Source organism: Cetorhinus maximus, chromosome 5 (assembly GCF_964194155.1).
Source record: "Cetorhinus maximus chromosome 5, sCetMax3.hap1.1, whole genome shotgun sequence".
NCBI lineage: Eukaryota > Metazoa > Chordata > Chondrichthyes > Lamniformes > Cetorhinidae > Cetorhinus > Cetorhinus maximus.
This window is the reverse complement of record NC_135883.1, coordinates 174,256,085-174,271,197: the sequence shown is the minus strand read 5'-3', so window position 1 is coordinate 174,271,197 and position 15,113 is coordinate 174,256,085. Positions and strand designations below refer to the sequence as shown.

Genomic DNA, 15,113 nt, shown 5'->3' with positions numbered 1-15,113 from the left:
CGTCCTGGAGGGCGTTGCTTACGGTGGGACAATATGGCAGGAAGGCCTTTGTGAAACCAGTTTGTGATCGTCTGCTCTGCCCAACAATGGCAGGTCGCGTTTCCTGCCTCTGGACATCAGGAAAGTCGTTTTTATACTTCTGCATATCATTGTAAGACTTGCTCGCCATAATCACCCTCCACGTCCTGAATTTACCGCCCAAGTCGGTGGGAAAACATGCCGGCCAGAACATATTTTGACAAATGTGACGTGCGGAAGTCAGGACTTTTAAGGCTTTGCTCACATCGTGAACACCCAAGGAGCAGAAGGTGCTGGAGCCCAATAGCTACGGGACCATTGGAGGAACACGTGCATCGCATGCTGGGTGGATTTAAATGGACATGGCTCTGCAGCAAAGCAGCTCACGGAAGGTGGAAGGTGACCATTGATGTCTGGGGTCTGCTTCGGGACATCAATGCCTTGACTATTTTTTAATTCATTCACAGGATGTGGGCTTCACTAGCTGGGCCAGGATTTATTGCCCATGAGAAGGTAGTGGTGGGCTACTTTCTTGAACCACTGTAGTCCATGTGGTGTAGGTACACCCACAGTGCTGTTAGGAAGTTTCAGGATTTTGACCCAGTGACAGTGAAGGAACGGCGATATATTTCCAAGTCAGGATGGTGAGTGACTTGGAGGGGAACTTCCAGGTGGTGGTGTTCCCATCTATCTGCTGCTCTTGTCCTCCTAGATGGTGGGCTTGGAAGGCGCTATTGATGGAGCCTTGATGAATTCCTACAGTGCATCTTGTAAATGGTACACACTGCTGTGACTGAGCATCGGTGGTGGAGGGAGTGAATGTTTGTGGATGTGGTGCCAATCAACCGAGCTGCTTTGTCCTGGAAGGTGTCAAGCTTCTGAGTGTTGTGGGAGCTGCACTCATCCAGGCAAGTAGACTGTATTCCATCACACTCCTGACCTGTGCATTGTAGTTGGTGGAGAGGCTTTGGGGAGTCAGGGGGTGAGTTACTCATCGCAGGATTCCTAGCCTCTGGCTTGCTCTTGTAGCCACAGTATTTATATGACTAGTCCAGTTCAGTTTCTGGTCAATGGTAACCCCCAGGATGTTCATAGTGAGGGATTCAGCGATAGTATTGCCATTGAATGTCAAGGGGCGATGGTTAGATTCTGTCTTGTTGGAGATGGCCTGGCACTGATGTGGCGCGAAATAATTGGGATAGACGTAGTGTTAAGGGCATGGATGGAGTGGATTTCTTGAAATATGTACAGGGGCAAAGTTTTACAGCCCCGTTTCGGCGGGGACGGGACCGTAAAATGCGGCGGGCCTTCATAAATGCCGTTGACGACAGCGGGAACTTAAAATCCCGCTGTCATAAAATTCTGCCCCAGGAGAACTTTTTAGGTCGATATGTAGAGAGTCCAACAAGGGACGGAGCAGTGCTGGACCTAATTCTGGGGAATGATGCCGGACAGGTGGCTGAGGTGGTGGTGGGCGAGCATTTTAGTGATAGCGATCACAATATGGTACAGTTTAAGCTTGTTCTGGACAAAGAAAAAGACAAGTTGCAAAAAAATGTTTTGGATTGGGGGAAGAGTGGATTTTAGCAAAATAAGGCAGGATCTGGCCAAGGTAGACTGGGAACAGCTACTTGTGGGGAAATCTACAGAAGGGCAATGGGGGTGTTCAGAAAGGAAATGGGGAGGGTGCAGGCTCAACATGTTCCCTCTAGGGTGATAGGAAGGAGTAACAAGCCCAGAGAAACGTGGATGGCCAGAGATATTCAGGATACGATGAGAAGGAAAAGAGAGGCTTTTAGCAGGTACAAGGGAAGCAAATCAGCGGAGGTATTAGTGGAGTACAGAAAGTGCAGGGTGGAGCTTAAGAAAGCAATTAGGAGAGCAAAGAGGGGATATGAGAAATCTCTGGCTGGTAAAAGTAGGGAAAATCCCAAGATATTCTATAAGTATATCAATGGGAAGAGGATAACCGGGAAAAGAATAGGGCCCTTTAGGGACCAAGGGGGCAATCTATGGGTGCAGCCAGAGGACATCGCTAGAGTGTTGAACGAATAATTCACATCCATCTTCACCCAAGAGAATGAGGATGAAGGTATGGAACTCAGGGAGAGGGACTGCGAGGTTCTTAAGCAAATTGATATAGGGAGTGACAAGGTATTGGAGGTGTTGGCAGGCTTAAAAGTGGACAAATATCCAGTTCCAGATGATTTGTGTCCCAGACTGCTGAGGGAGGCAAGGGAGGAGATCGCAGGGGCTCTGACCCAAATTTTTAATTCCTCCCTGGTCACGGAGGAGGTGCCTGAGGGCTGGAGAACAGCTAATGTGGTTCCGCCATTTAAGAAAGATTGTAGAGATAAGTGAGGGAATTACAGGCCAATGAGTCTCACATCAGTGTTAGGGAAACTATTGGAGAAAATTCTGAAGGAGGGAATCTATCTCCATTTGGAGAGGCAAGGTTTGATCAGGGATAGTCAGCATGGCTTTGTCAGAGGGAGGTCATGCCTAACAAATTTGATTGAATTTTTTGAGGAGGTGACCAGGTGTGTAGATGAGGGTAGTGTAGTTGATGTAGTTTATATGGATTTCAGCAAAGCCTTTGACAAGGTCCCACATGGGAGACTTATAAAGAAGGCAAATGCACATGGGGTACAGGGTAATTTGATAAGGTGGGTTCAAAGTTGGCTTAGTTGTAGAAGACAGAGGGTGATGACAGAAGGATGCTTTAGTGACTGGAAGCCAGTGTCCAGTGGCGTACCACAGGGATCTGTGCTGGGTCCCCTATTATTTGTCATTTATATAAACGACATAGATGACTATGTGGGGTGGTAGGATTAGTAAGTTTGCGGATGACACAAAGATTGGCTGTGTGGTTAACAATGAGGTTGAGTGTCTTGGGCTACAGGAAGATATGGACGGGATGGTCAAATGGGCAGATAAGTGGCAGATGGAATTTAACCCTGAAAAGTGTGAGGTGATACACTTTGGAAGGAGTAATTTGACAAGGAAGTATTCAATGACACTAGGAAATTCTGAGGAAGAAAGGGACCTTGGCGTGTGTGTCCATAGATCTCTGAAGGCAGAGGGGCATGTTAGTGGGGTGGTGAAAAAGGCATATGGTACACTTGTCTTTATTAATTGAGGCATAGATTACAAAAGTAGGGAGGTCATGTTGGAGTTGTATAGAACCTTGATGAGGCCACAGCTGGAGTACTGTGTGCAGTTCTGGTCGCCACATTATAGGAAGGATGTGATTGCACTGGAAGGGGTGCAGAGGAGAGTTACCAGGATGTTGCCTGGGATGAAACATTTAAGTTATGAAGAGAGGTTGGATAGACTTGGGTTGTTTTCGTTGGAGCAGAGAAGGCTGAGGGGGGACCTGATTGAGGTTATGAAGGGCATAGACAGGGTGGATAGGGAGCAGCTGTTCTCCTTAGTTGAAGGGTCAGTCGTAAGGGGACATAATTTCAAGTTGAGGGGCAGGAGGTTTAGGGGGGATGTGAGGAAAAACATTTTTACCCAGAGAGTGGTGACGGTCTGGAATGCACTGCCTGGGAGGGTGGTGTAGGCGGGTTGCCTCACATCCTTTAAAAAGTACCGGGATGAGCACTTGGCACGTCATAACATTCAAGGCTATGGGCCAAGTGCTGGGAAATGGGATTAGGTAGGTAGGTCAGGTGTTTCTTACATGTCGGTGCAGTCTCGATGGGCCGAAGGGCCTCTTCTGCACTGTGTGATTCTGTGATTCTGTGAATGTTACTTGCCACTTGTCAGCCCAAGCCTGGATATTTTCTGTGTCTTGCTGCATTTGGAGATGGACTGATTCAGCATCTGAGGAGTCGCGAAAGGTACTGAACATTGTGCAATCATCAGCGAACATTCCCACTTCTGACCTTATGATGGAAGGAAGGTCATTGATGAAGTAGCTGAAGATGGTTGGGCCTAGGACATTACCCTGTGGAACTCCTGCAGCGATGTCCTGGAACTGAGATGACTGACCTCTAACAACCACAACTGTCTTCCTTTGTGCTAGGTATGACTGCAACTAGTGGAGAGTTTTCCCCTGATTCCCATTTCTAGTTTTTGCTAGGGCTCCTTGATTCCTGCTACAGATGATCATCGAGAGGTTGGAGAGGATGGTCCAGCTGTGAGTGCGAGAGGAAGATGTTCCGGGGGTCTGGCGGGGGAGGATGGGAGAGGAAGGTGTAGGTTCCACTGGGGTAGGAAGGTGTACCGGGGTGGTGAGGTTGGGAGGGGGGATCAATGGTGTCGGGAGGGTTGAAGTTTGCGGGGGGCGGTGAAACAATGGTGTCGGGTGGATGAGGTTGGAAAAGGGGAGGGAGTACGGGGACAGGAGGGTGTAACGGGGGGACAATGTGGAAATTGAGGAGGTAGGTGTAAGGCGGGAGGAAGGTGTAAGGGAAGGAGTTCGGAAGGGGGAAGGACTTCGGGGGAGGAAGGAGTTCCTTTTTTTTATTCATTCACGGGATGTGGGCTTGGCTGGCTGGGCCAGCATTTATTGCCCATCCCTAGTTGCCCTTGAGAAGGTGGTGGTGAGCTGCCTTCTTGAACCGCTGCAGTCCATGTGGTGAGGCGGGAGGAACAGGACTTTGAGGGGAGGAAGGAGCCTAGAAGGGAGAAAGATTCCAGGGAAAGGAAGGAGTTCAGAGGTGGGAAGGAGTTCATGGGGGGAGGGAGGGGATGGAGTCCAGGGGAGGAAGGATTTCGGAGGGCGAAGGAGTCCAGAGGGAGGAAGGAGTTAGCTGTGAAGTAAGGAGTAAGGGTGGAGGAAGGAGTAAAGGGAGGGATGTACAGGTGAACATGCAGGGGTCTGGGAGTCGAAGACTGTCCCCTGGAGAGAAAAGTGAAGGTGGGCATGGTAGGAGGAAATGCTGGGAACGAGAGAGGGCAGACTGAGCCGGTAGGGTGAGAGGGTGAGGGTGCGACAGTAGCAGTAGAAGGGACGGCGAGGGTGGTTGGTGGGGCCTTGGAGGCAGACACAGACCCTGGCGCTGGGAAGGACAAGGTTGGGGAGGACAATGTGGATGGGGGTGGGGTTCTTGGGAAGATAGGGAGTGTGCACGTTCACCTGGACATCCCAGAAAGGAGCAGATAGGAGGTGGAAGGTGATGCCGGGGGGGTCCACAGTGATGGGGGAAAGGATATGGGTGACTGGGGAAGATGGAAAGAACGGGGGAGCTGAAGACATACCACCATGCGTCTAAAATCGAAAGTGACAGGAGCCTCGTGTTGGGCAGGTACAGGTGCTGCATGGGAGTGTGATCAGTGGGTGGGCAGAAATGCAGTTCAACTCAGCTGGACAACTGAAAGAGAACCCCAGCAGGCTCGGGACAGTGAGATGAGTGTGATGGAGGAAGGGAGAGTGCACGGGAGAATGCTTGCACAAGGTTCCTAAAGGCCCTGTCACAAACACACTTCTTCAGAATCACTCGTGGGCCAGCTGTGTGCAGCTGTACTGCTAGTTGGTAGGGGGGCAATACAGGGGGAGGACTCACAAAGTCTGTAAATAAAGCTGAAAGACAACATTACACATTTTTCAGTGAAAGTGAATATATTTTCAGATTATAAAGTAACAAAATGTGTTCACCCGTGCAGCCACTTGTGATCAGTAGTTCTTAACTTTTCTAGGCCTACCACTTCTTTTAGGTGCTGGCCTGACATCTGCAGCAGGATTGGAGACAGCCTGTGCAATGATTGACCCTGTTGCCTCTGATGACTTTGGCGTGTCCTATGGAGAGCTGTGGCCTTGAAGGCCCCGGCTTGCTTTGACTGTCCATCTGTGGGCCAGCTGCACCCTCTGCAGTGACAGAAGAAGAGGTTGAGGGAATCACAGGCAAAGGGGATTCGGAGGGAGCAGGCAGCCTCAGAAACTCCTGAGTGGATGACCCGGGGTGTCTTGCTGCTGCTCCTTTTCCCTTCGGGTGCCTGACTCCTTGAAGGGAAGGAAAACCTGGAGGGCCGTCGAGGTGACCCGTTTTCCTCTCGCGTTGCCACTGCAGGAACTCACCCTCACTGCACCCTCACCGCAGGTCTGCGCATATCTTCGTGTTCCATGGCGTCCACCATCCTTCTCATGGAGACCTCCATATGCGCACACGTGGGCACCACTTCATCAGAGGGCTGGCAGATGCACTCCTCCGTCTCATGTGCCACTCTGTTGAAGGCTTCCAGCAACACTGCATGACGTTCCCCTGCCTTCTGCTGACTCTCGCGATGAGTTGAAAGGCTGAATCCAGAGGCTCGTCATCTGACTCGGGCCTCATGGATGCTTATTCCTCAGCAGTACTCCGAATACCAGGGAACTTGGCTGAACCTGCTTCCTCCTGCTGCGGACACGTGTCTGAGCGGTGGCCACCAGATTGTGAACCTAAGCCTGCTCTAGGTCTAGGTCCCACCGAGGTGTGTGTCTCTGCAGTGGTGGAGGGTAAGGGTAAGCGCTGTGATGGGTCTTCCAAGCTGCTTATTTCCAGCTCTTCAATGGAGGAGGTGTCCCCTTGACTGGAGGTGACGACTTGGATGGAGCTGAGGGATCGGCTGGCTGAGGGTGTCAGTCGCTTGGCAGAGCTCCCTGTTAATCCAAGTAGAGATGCTTAGTGCATGGCAGCAGAGTCAAAAACAAGAAAGCACTCACAGTTGCGTTGAGAGAGGGATGATATGGTGCAGGATCCTTATGAGAGTGTTCGCCGCTAACTTCACCGTCACTGCAGGCACAGTCCACGTCCTTACCAGTCAGTGCGATGACATGCTCCTCAAAGTGAGTGGGGGATCTTCTATGGGCCACTCCACCCCTAGTCTGGGACCTCTCCCTGCTGTTGTGAGCCAGCTTCTCATCCATGAAAACAGATTGAGAAAGTGAGCAGGACGCAGGACAGCACAGAATGCTTGTGTGGTGAGCAGAGCCATGGACAGGATGAGGGCGCAAGCTGCAGAGGATATGAGCCTGATTGAGATGTGAGGGTGTGTGTGAGAGTTAGTTGTGTTGTCCCTTGAGGTGTGAGATCCCCATGGATGTGTGATGGGTTTGTGAGTGCGTAAGTTGAGAGTGAGGAGAAAAGTGACTTACCCTGGTGCAATGGATGAGATCACCCATCCTCTTTTGCAGAGTGTTGGCTTGACCACAGTTGCCACTGCCTCCAATGCTGGATTGGTGACGTTGCCTGTTGGCCTTCGCCAAGAGCAGGGAATAGAGGACATCATGGCGGGCCTCCACTCCATCCAGTAGGCGCTTCAAGGAGGAGTCGCTAAATCTGAGGGCAGCATGTTTCCTCCCTTTGGCAGCCATCAGTTCCCAGCAGCTTCCTTTCCCTTGAAGAGTGCCAGCTCTTAAATATGGCCCCCAGTTTACTGAAAGCCTGAGGTGACGGCAGGGCGGGTGAATCAGAGGATGCCCCACCAGCGATCTGGCGTGTTTCCCGGGAATGCATAATTAATGAGGCGGGAATGGGATGACACGGCTCAAAAACCCACCATTGCGGCCAGCGAGTAAAATGTCCTTTTCCCTCCTGCTACTGCACTTAATGCAAACCTGGGACGATTCCGCCCATAGATTTGCAAGCTTCTGCAAGCGGATGGTCTGAAGCCTACCTACTTGGTCCTTCAAAGTGAACACTGCATGTGCATCTCATGGCACTCCAATCACCCACTTTGCTCTCGCCTCCCATGAGTAGGCAAACTGCAAACAAAGTGAGGATCCCGTACAATTCAAACCTCTTCTTTGAAATGGCTGTCTATTTGCTCAATTGTTACGTTCATTGGCTTCCCGCTGCTGCTGGGTGGTTAGCTGTCATCTCCCTGAAGCCGCCTCTGGAAAACTCATGAGGACGTAGGAACATGTCAGGAAGCCATCCTAACAACTTTTTCTCTAAATTTCCTAGTATCCCCACCCTGACTCCAAAGCTGTCCCCCCATTTCTGCCCATTGTGTCTCTGCTGGCCAAGAAAGAATTATCCAGTTGAATCCCACTTTCTAGCTAAGATAAAAGCAAAAAACTGTGGATGCTGGAAATCCAAAACAAAAACTCAGCAGGTCTGGCAGCATGTGCGGAGAGGAGCACAGTTAACGTTTTGAGTCCGCATGACTCTTCAACAGAACTAAGGAAAAATAGAAAAGGGGTGAAATATAAGCTGGTTTAAGGGGGGGAGCTTGGGACAAGAAGAGATAGAGGGCCAGTGATAGGTGGAGATAACCAAAAGATGTCACAGACAAAAGGCCAAAGAGGTGTTGAAGGTGGTGATATTATCTAAAGGAATGTGCTAATTAAGGGTAGAAAGCAGGACGAGCAAGGTACAGATAGCCCTAGTGGGGGTGGGGTGGGGGGAAGGAATCGAAAAAGGCTAAAAGGTAGAGATAAAACAATGGATGGAAATACATTTAAAAATAATGGAAATAGGTGGGAAAAGAAGAATCTATATAAATTATTGGAAAAAACAAAAAGGAGGGGGAAAATTGGAAAGGGGGTGGGGATGAAGGAGAGAGTTCATGATCTAAAATTGTTGAACTCAATATTCAGTCCGGAAGGCTGCAAAGTGCCTCGTCGGAAGATGAGGTGCTTTTCCTCCAGTTTGCATTGAGCTTCACTGGAACAATGCAGCAAGCCAAGGATGGACATGTGGGCATGAGAGCAGGGTAGAGTGTTGAAATGGCAAGCGACAGGGAGGTCTGGGTAATGCTTGCGGACAGACCAAAGGTGTTCTGCAAAGCGGTCACCCAGTCTGCGTTTGGTCTCTCCAATGTAGAGGAAATCGCATTGGGAGTAACGAATGCAGTAACTAAATTGAGGAAAGTGCAAGTGAAATGCTGCTTCACTTGAAAGGAGTGTTTGGGCCCTTGGACGGTGAGGAGAAGGGAAGTGAAAGGGCAGGTGTTGCATCTTCTGCGGTTGCATGGGAAGGTGCCGTGGGAGGGGGTTGAGGTGTAGGGGATGATGGAGGAGTGGACCAGGGTGTCCCGGAGGGAACGATCCCTGCGGAATGCCGCCAGAGGGGGTGAAGGGAAGATGTGTTTGGTGGTGGCATCATGCTGGAGTTGGCGGAAATGGCGGAGGATGATCCTTTGAATGCAAAGGCTGGTGGGGTGATAAGTGAGGACAAGGGGGACCCTATCATGTTTCTGGGAGGGAGAAGAAGGTGTGCGGGCGGATGCGCGGGAGATGGGCCGGACACGGTTGAGGGCCCTGTCAACCACCGTGGGTGGAAAACCTCGGTTAAGGAAGAAGGAGGACATGTCAGAGGAACTGTTTTTGAAAGTGGCATCATCAGAACAGATGCGACGGAGGCAAAGGAACTGAGAGAATGGGATGGAGTCCTTACAGGAAGCGGGGTGTGAGGAGCTGTAGTCGAGGTAGCTGTGGGAGTCGGTAGGCTTGTAATGGATATTGGTGGACAGTCTATCACCAGAAATTGAGACAGAGAGGTCAAGGAAGGGAAGGGAAGTGTCAGAGATGGGCCATGTGAAAATGATGCAGGGGTGGAAATTGGAAGCAAAATTAATAAAATTTTTCCAGGTCCAGACGAGAGCATGAAGCAGCACTGAAGTAATCATCGATGTACCGGAGAAAGAGTTGTGGGAATGGGCCGGAGTAGGACTGGAACAAGGAATGGTCCACATTCCCCATAAAGAGACAGGCATAGCTGGGGCCCATGTGGGTACCCATAGCCACACATTTTATTTGGAGGAAGTGAGAGGAGTTTAAGGAGAAATTGTTCAGTGTGAGAACAAGTTCAGCCAGACGGAGGAGAGTAGTCGTGGATGGGGATTGTTCGGGCCTCTGTTCGAGGAAGAAGCGGAGAGCCATCAGACCATCCCGGTGGGGGATGGAGGTATAGAGGGATTGGATGTCCATGGTGAAGAGGAGGCGGTTGGGGCCAGGGAACTGGAAATTGTTGATATGATGTAAGGTGTCAGAGGAATCACAGATGTAGGTGGGAAGGGACTGGACAAGGGGAGAGACAATGGAGTCAAGATAGCAGGAACAGGCTGACACGATTGGTCTGCCGGGACAGTCCTGTTTGTGGATTTTGGGTTGGAGGTAGAAGCGGCCGTCCGAGGTTGGGAGACTATCAGGTTGGAAGCTGTGGAAGGAAGATCTCCAGAGGAGATGAGGTCAGTAACAGTCCTGGAAACAATGGCTTGATGTTCAGTGGTGGGGTCATGGTCCTGGGAGAATTAGGAGGAAGTATCTTCGAGTTGACGCTCGGCCTCGGCGAGGTAGAGGTCAGTGCGCCAGACAACAACAGCACCACCCTTGTCAGCGGGTTTGATGACAATGTCAGGGTTGGACCTGAGAGAACGGAGTGCAGCAAGTTCAGAGAGTGACAGGTTAGAATGGGTGAGAGGAGCAGAGAAATTGAGAGGACTAATGTCATGCCGACAGTTCTCAATGAAAAGATCAAGAGAAGGTAAGAATCCAGAGGGAGGGGTCCAGGTGGAGGGAGAATATTCTTCAGGGTAGGCATTCCTTTTCCCCCAACTCCAGCATGATGCCACAACCAAACACATCTTCCCTTCACCCCCTCTGGCGGCATTCCGTAGGGATTGTTTCCTCCGTGACATCCTGGTCCACTCCTCCATCACCCCCTACACCTCAACCCCCTCCCATGGCACCTTCCCATGCAACCGCAAAAGGTGCAACACCTGCCCCTTTACTTCCCCTCTCCTCACCGTCCAAGGGCCCAAACACTCCTTTCAAGTGAAGCAGCATTTCACTTGCACTTGCCTCAACTTAGTCTACTGCATTCATTGCTCCCAATGCGGTTTCCTTTACATTGGAGAGACCAAACACAGACTGGGTGACCGCTTTGCAGAACACCTTCGGTCTGTCCGCAAGCATTACCCAGACCTCCCTGTCACTTGCCATTTCAACACTCCACCCTGCTCTCATGCCCACATGTCCATCCTTGGCTTGCTGCATTGTTCCAGTGAAGCTCAACGCAAACTGGAGGAACAGCACCTCATCTTCCGACTAGGCACTTTGCAGCCTTCCGGACTGAATATTGAGTTCAACAATTTTAGATCATGAACTCTCTCCTCCATCCCCACCCCCTTTCCGATTTTCGCCCTCCTTTTTGTTTTTTCCAATAATTTATATAGATTTTTCTTTTCCCACCTATTTCCATTATTTTTAAATGTATTTCCATCCATTGTTTTATCTCTACCTTTTAGCCTTTTTCAATTCCTTCACCCCACCCCACCCCCACTAGGGCTATCTGTACCTTGCTCGTCCTGCTTTCTACCCTTAATTAGCACATTTCTTTAGATAATATCACCACCTTCAACACCGCTTTGTCCTTTTGTCTGTGACATCTTTTGGTTAACACCACCTATCACTGGCCCTCTATCCAGCTCTTCTTGTCCCAACCACCCCCCCTTTAAACCAGCTTATATTTCACCCCTTTTCTATTTTTCCTTAGTTCTGTTGAAGAGTCATGCGGTCTCGAAACGTTAACTGTGCTCCTCTCCGCAGATGCTGCCAGACCTGCTGAGTTTTTCCAGGTATTTTTGTTTATGTTTTGGATTTCCAGCATCCACAGTTTTTTGCTTTTATCTTAATATTTCTTAATTTTCCTCACCCTAACGCTACGCCTGGGTGCAGCCCTGACATTCGCAGCAGAGGTGGAGGCAGCCTGCTAACTGCTATACCCTGTTGTCTGTGATGATGTTGGCAGACGTCCTCTGGTGGCCCAAGGCCTTGAGACCATTGGCCTGATAAGGGTTCGCTGTTCAGAGGCAGATGCACAAATCTCGGTCTGACCAGCTAGAGTAGATGGGGGTTACAGGCAGAAGGGATTCTGAACAACTGGGCACCCTTGGAGTGTCCTGTGTGGAGGATGGCTGGCTAATGATCATCCTCCATGAGTGCTCAAGAGCCCCTCCTTGATTCCTTGGGGAGAAGGGGCACCTGGAGGGAGGTCAAGGCCCCTCCTTCCCCTAGTCTCTGATGGATCCCACCAACACCTATAGCCATGGGATGCAGATCTGAGGACAAATCTGGCAAAACCTGCTGGACCAAGGTCTCCAAGGCAGTCACCACCCTTCCCATTGAAACCCCAAGGCGCTCGCATATCGGAGCCACGGCATCAGACAGAACGTGGATGGACTCCTCCATCCTTCTCTCTAGTCTGCTGAGTGAGTCTCTGCCAGATTTTCCGCTGTCTGTCGTTGCATCCCCAGCATTGTGTCCGTGGCCGGTCATAGAGGCTCAACATCTGACTTGGGCTCAGCAGACACCTGATCTCCAGCAGGCCTCCAAGTTCCAGAGACCAGGTCTGTCACTGCCTCCAACTGCTGTGGAGATGTGTCAGTGAGGTATTCTCCAGAAAGTGACCCTGAGCCTAATCTAGAACCATGACCCGCCGAGGTGTGTGTCTCTGCGCTGGTGGAGGACGCAAGTGAATGCAGTGATGAATCTTCCTCTGATGGCTGCTCAGCTTCATCCTCTGAAGTGGCTGGGGACTGGGGCTTATGTTGGCCCCACCTCCTCTGCCTGGACTTGCTGGTGGCTGTAAGAGAGAGAAGACAGATTTAGTTCATGAGCAGGCAAAATGCATTGGATGTCACTCACTGTGAACGTCAGGAGGTGATCAACACATTGAGGCCTCATCCATTCTAGGTTGCTGAGAGAAGTCAATCTTGCCTTCCCACCAGAAGCAATTCCTCTCCTCTTCAGCATCCTCCTCAATCTTGGATAGCTCTCTAAAGTTGGCCATCCCTCCTCCCGTTTGGGATCTCTCCCTTCTGTTGTGGGCAAGCTTGGACTGCTTGAAGACAAAAGGAAGGAATATGATGAGAAAAGATGGAGCAGAGGTTGGGGAACATGCAAGCCATCTGTGTGTGGTGATCCCTCCTCAGAAAGAGCTGAGGATGGAGTTTGTGTAGCATGATAGATGAGAAGGTGGTGATGTGAAAGTAACTGATTCAGTAGTGATGTGTGTCCCCTGCTAATGTTGTGTGCAATCCCTGAAGTGTGTAGCCCTTTGAGTGCATAATGCCATGATGAGAATGTGAGATTGGAGTGAGCTGAAGGGTAATTTACCCTGGTGTAAGCGGTGAGATTATTCATTCTCTTCCTGTTCAAGGTGACGTTGCAGGGGTGATTGCCAGCTGGGCTGACCTGACTTGCTATTGACTCCTAAGCTGGAGAGGTGAGGCTGGTGTGCTTCCTGGAGCCATCCCTTGGGTACAGCATATCCCAGTGTCTTATCAATGCCTCAAGGGAATCATGGCTAAACCTCAGGTCAACCTTCTTCTTCTTCAGGTGCGCAGAAATCTCTGCGGGTCTCCTGAAAGACAGCTGGGCTGAAGACAGTGAAATGTATGTGCTCAGGTGGCATTTAAATACAGCGCCCAGACCTTCGTCCCCATTAGGTAACGAGGTGGGGGGGTGGGGGGGTTGGGTGGATCAGTTCCCGACCCACCATGTGATTCAGAGGGCTACTTGTCTATGCATAATTAATTAGCTTCTGAGCACAAAATTGGACATAACTTCCCACCATTCCGACCAGCAGGAAACGCACCACAGAACCCGCCCACCACGGCACCTAGTTTCAAAAAAGGAAAATTCCACCCAAAGTGTACAGAAAAGATACGAAATGGTAAAAGGGGTGGTGGAGTAGCAGTACTGATTGGGGAAAGATTAGATATCCTTGCAGGGGCAAAGGCAGAATCCACTTGGATAGAGTTCAGAAGCACAAAGGGTATGAGCAGGTTACTGCGGGTACTGTATAGGCCATCAAATAGTGAGAGAAAGAGGAGTAAATCTGTAGGGAAATCACAGAGAGGTGAAATAACTATAGAGAGTTCATATTGGAGGATTTTAATTACCCAAATATCAATTAGGATAATGCTTGAGTAAAGGGTGAGGAGGGGGGACTTTCTGAAATGTGTTCAGGTAAGTTTCCTGCACCAGTATATTTTTGCCCAAATAGGAAGCAGGCATTGCTGGGTATGATATTACAGAATGAGGTTAGCAAATTGGACCAAGTGCCTGAGGGGAAACACTTGGGTAAGAGTTTCATAAGGTTTCAATCAGTAATGGAGAAGAGCAAGGATCAGTCTAAGGTAGAATTTCTAAATTGACAGAGGGCTAACTTCAATGGGATGAGAAGGGATCTAACCAGGGTAAAATGAAATGAAAGACTGACAGGAAAAACTGTAACAGAACAATGGGTGATCTTTAATGAGAAGATGTTTCAAGTACAAGCTGCTACATTCCAACAAGGGTGAAAGGTCAGGGAAGCAAACCCAGGGCTCCTTGGATGGCAAGGGAGATAGAGAGTATGCTGAAATAAAAATACGAGGGAATATGATAAATGACAGGTGAATTCTTCAAGTGAGAACAGGCCAAATGCAAGAAGTTTAGAGGGGAAGTGGAGGAAAATAACTCTGGCAAAGAGAGAACATGAGATTAGGATGGCAATTAACATAAAAGGGAATCTAAAAATCTTCTACCAACATGTAAACAGTAAAGTGATAGTAAGAGGCAGGGTGGGTCCTATTAGAGACAAAGAGGATGATATATGCTTAAAAGGAGCAGGGCAAGGCTTAACGAGTTCTTTGTATCAAGCCTCACCCATAATCTCGGCCCCTTCCCCAATTTCCAGCCCCTCCCCTGAATAACAGGTCCCCTGGGTCCCTGGCTGTTGATGTTCCATCTCCCCCAGGTGGCCTATCTGCTGGGGTAGGCCTAGTGGCTTTACTACATGACAATGATGCCCTGTTGATAACATCAACAGGGCCTTCATGTCCCTGGTTCTTTGGTTGGTTTCAGCCTCCCGTTAATATCAAGGCCATTATCTCAGATCAGGCACAAATATTTGTAATGTCCTGTAGACTTTTTAATATTTATCTTAGTTTTTAATGGATATAACAGGGATAAACCTGCAGTGGGAATCGGTGACTTGAGATGTTGTGATGACATTAGCAAATGAAAGAGGCTGATAATGCTCACTTTAGGCGCCAACCCAATTTTGGTTTGGCCGTTTTCAGTCTTCCTTAGGGTGCAGATGCTGGTCCACAAAATTGAACCTTATTATGCCCAGTTTATGTCAATTTCTACCCCGCTGTGCCAAACGTACATGAAA

General features: G+C 49.7%; 1 protein-coding gene across 1 annotated transcript in view; it reads right to left on the bottom strand.

Moving 5' to 3' along the window:
* LOC144681154 (dynein axonemal heavy chain 6-like) overlaps positions 1-6,102 on the bottom strand; it is a gene marked incomplete at its 3' end in the record, with an annotated part of 934,896 nt that extends 928,794 nt beyond the window's left edge. Inside the window, exon 1 of the mRNA XM_078542881.1 lies at positions 6,061-6,102. Within this exon, the coding sequence (XP_078399007.1) occupies positions 6,061-6,102 (42 nt within the window). The remainder of the gene's footprint in view (positions 1-6,060) is intronic.
* Between the last annotated feature and the right edge of the window lie 9,011 nt (positions 6,103-15,113).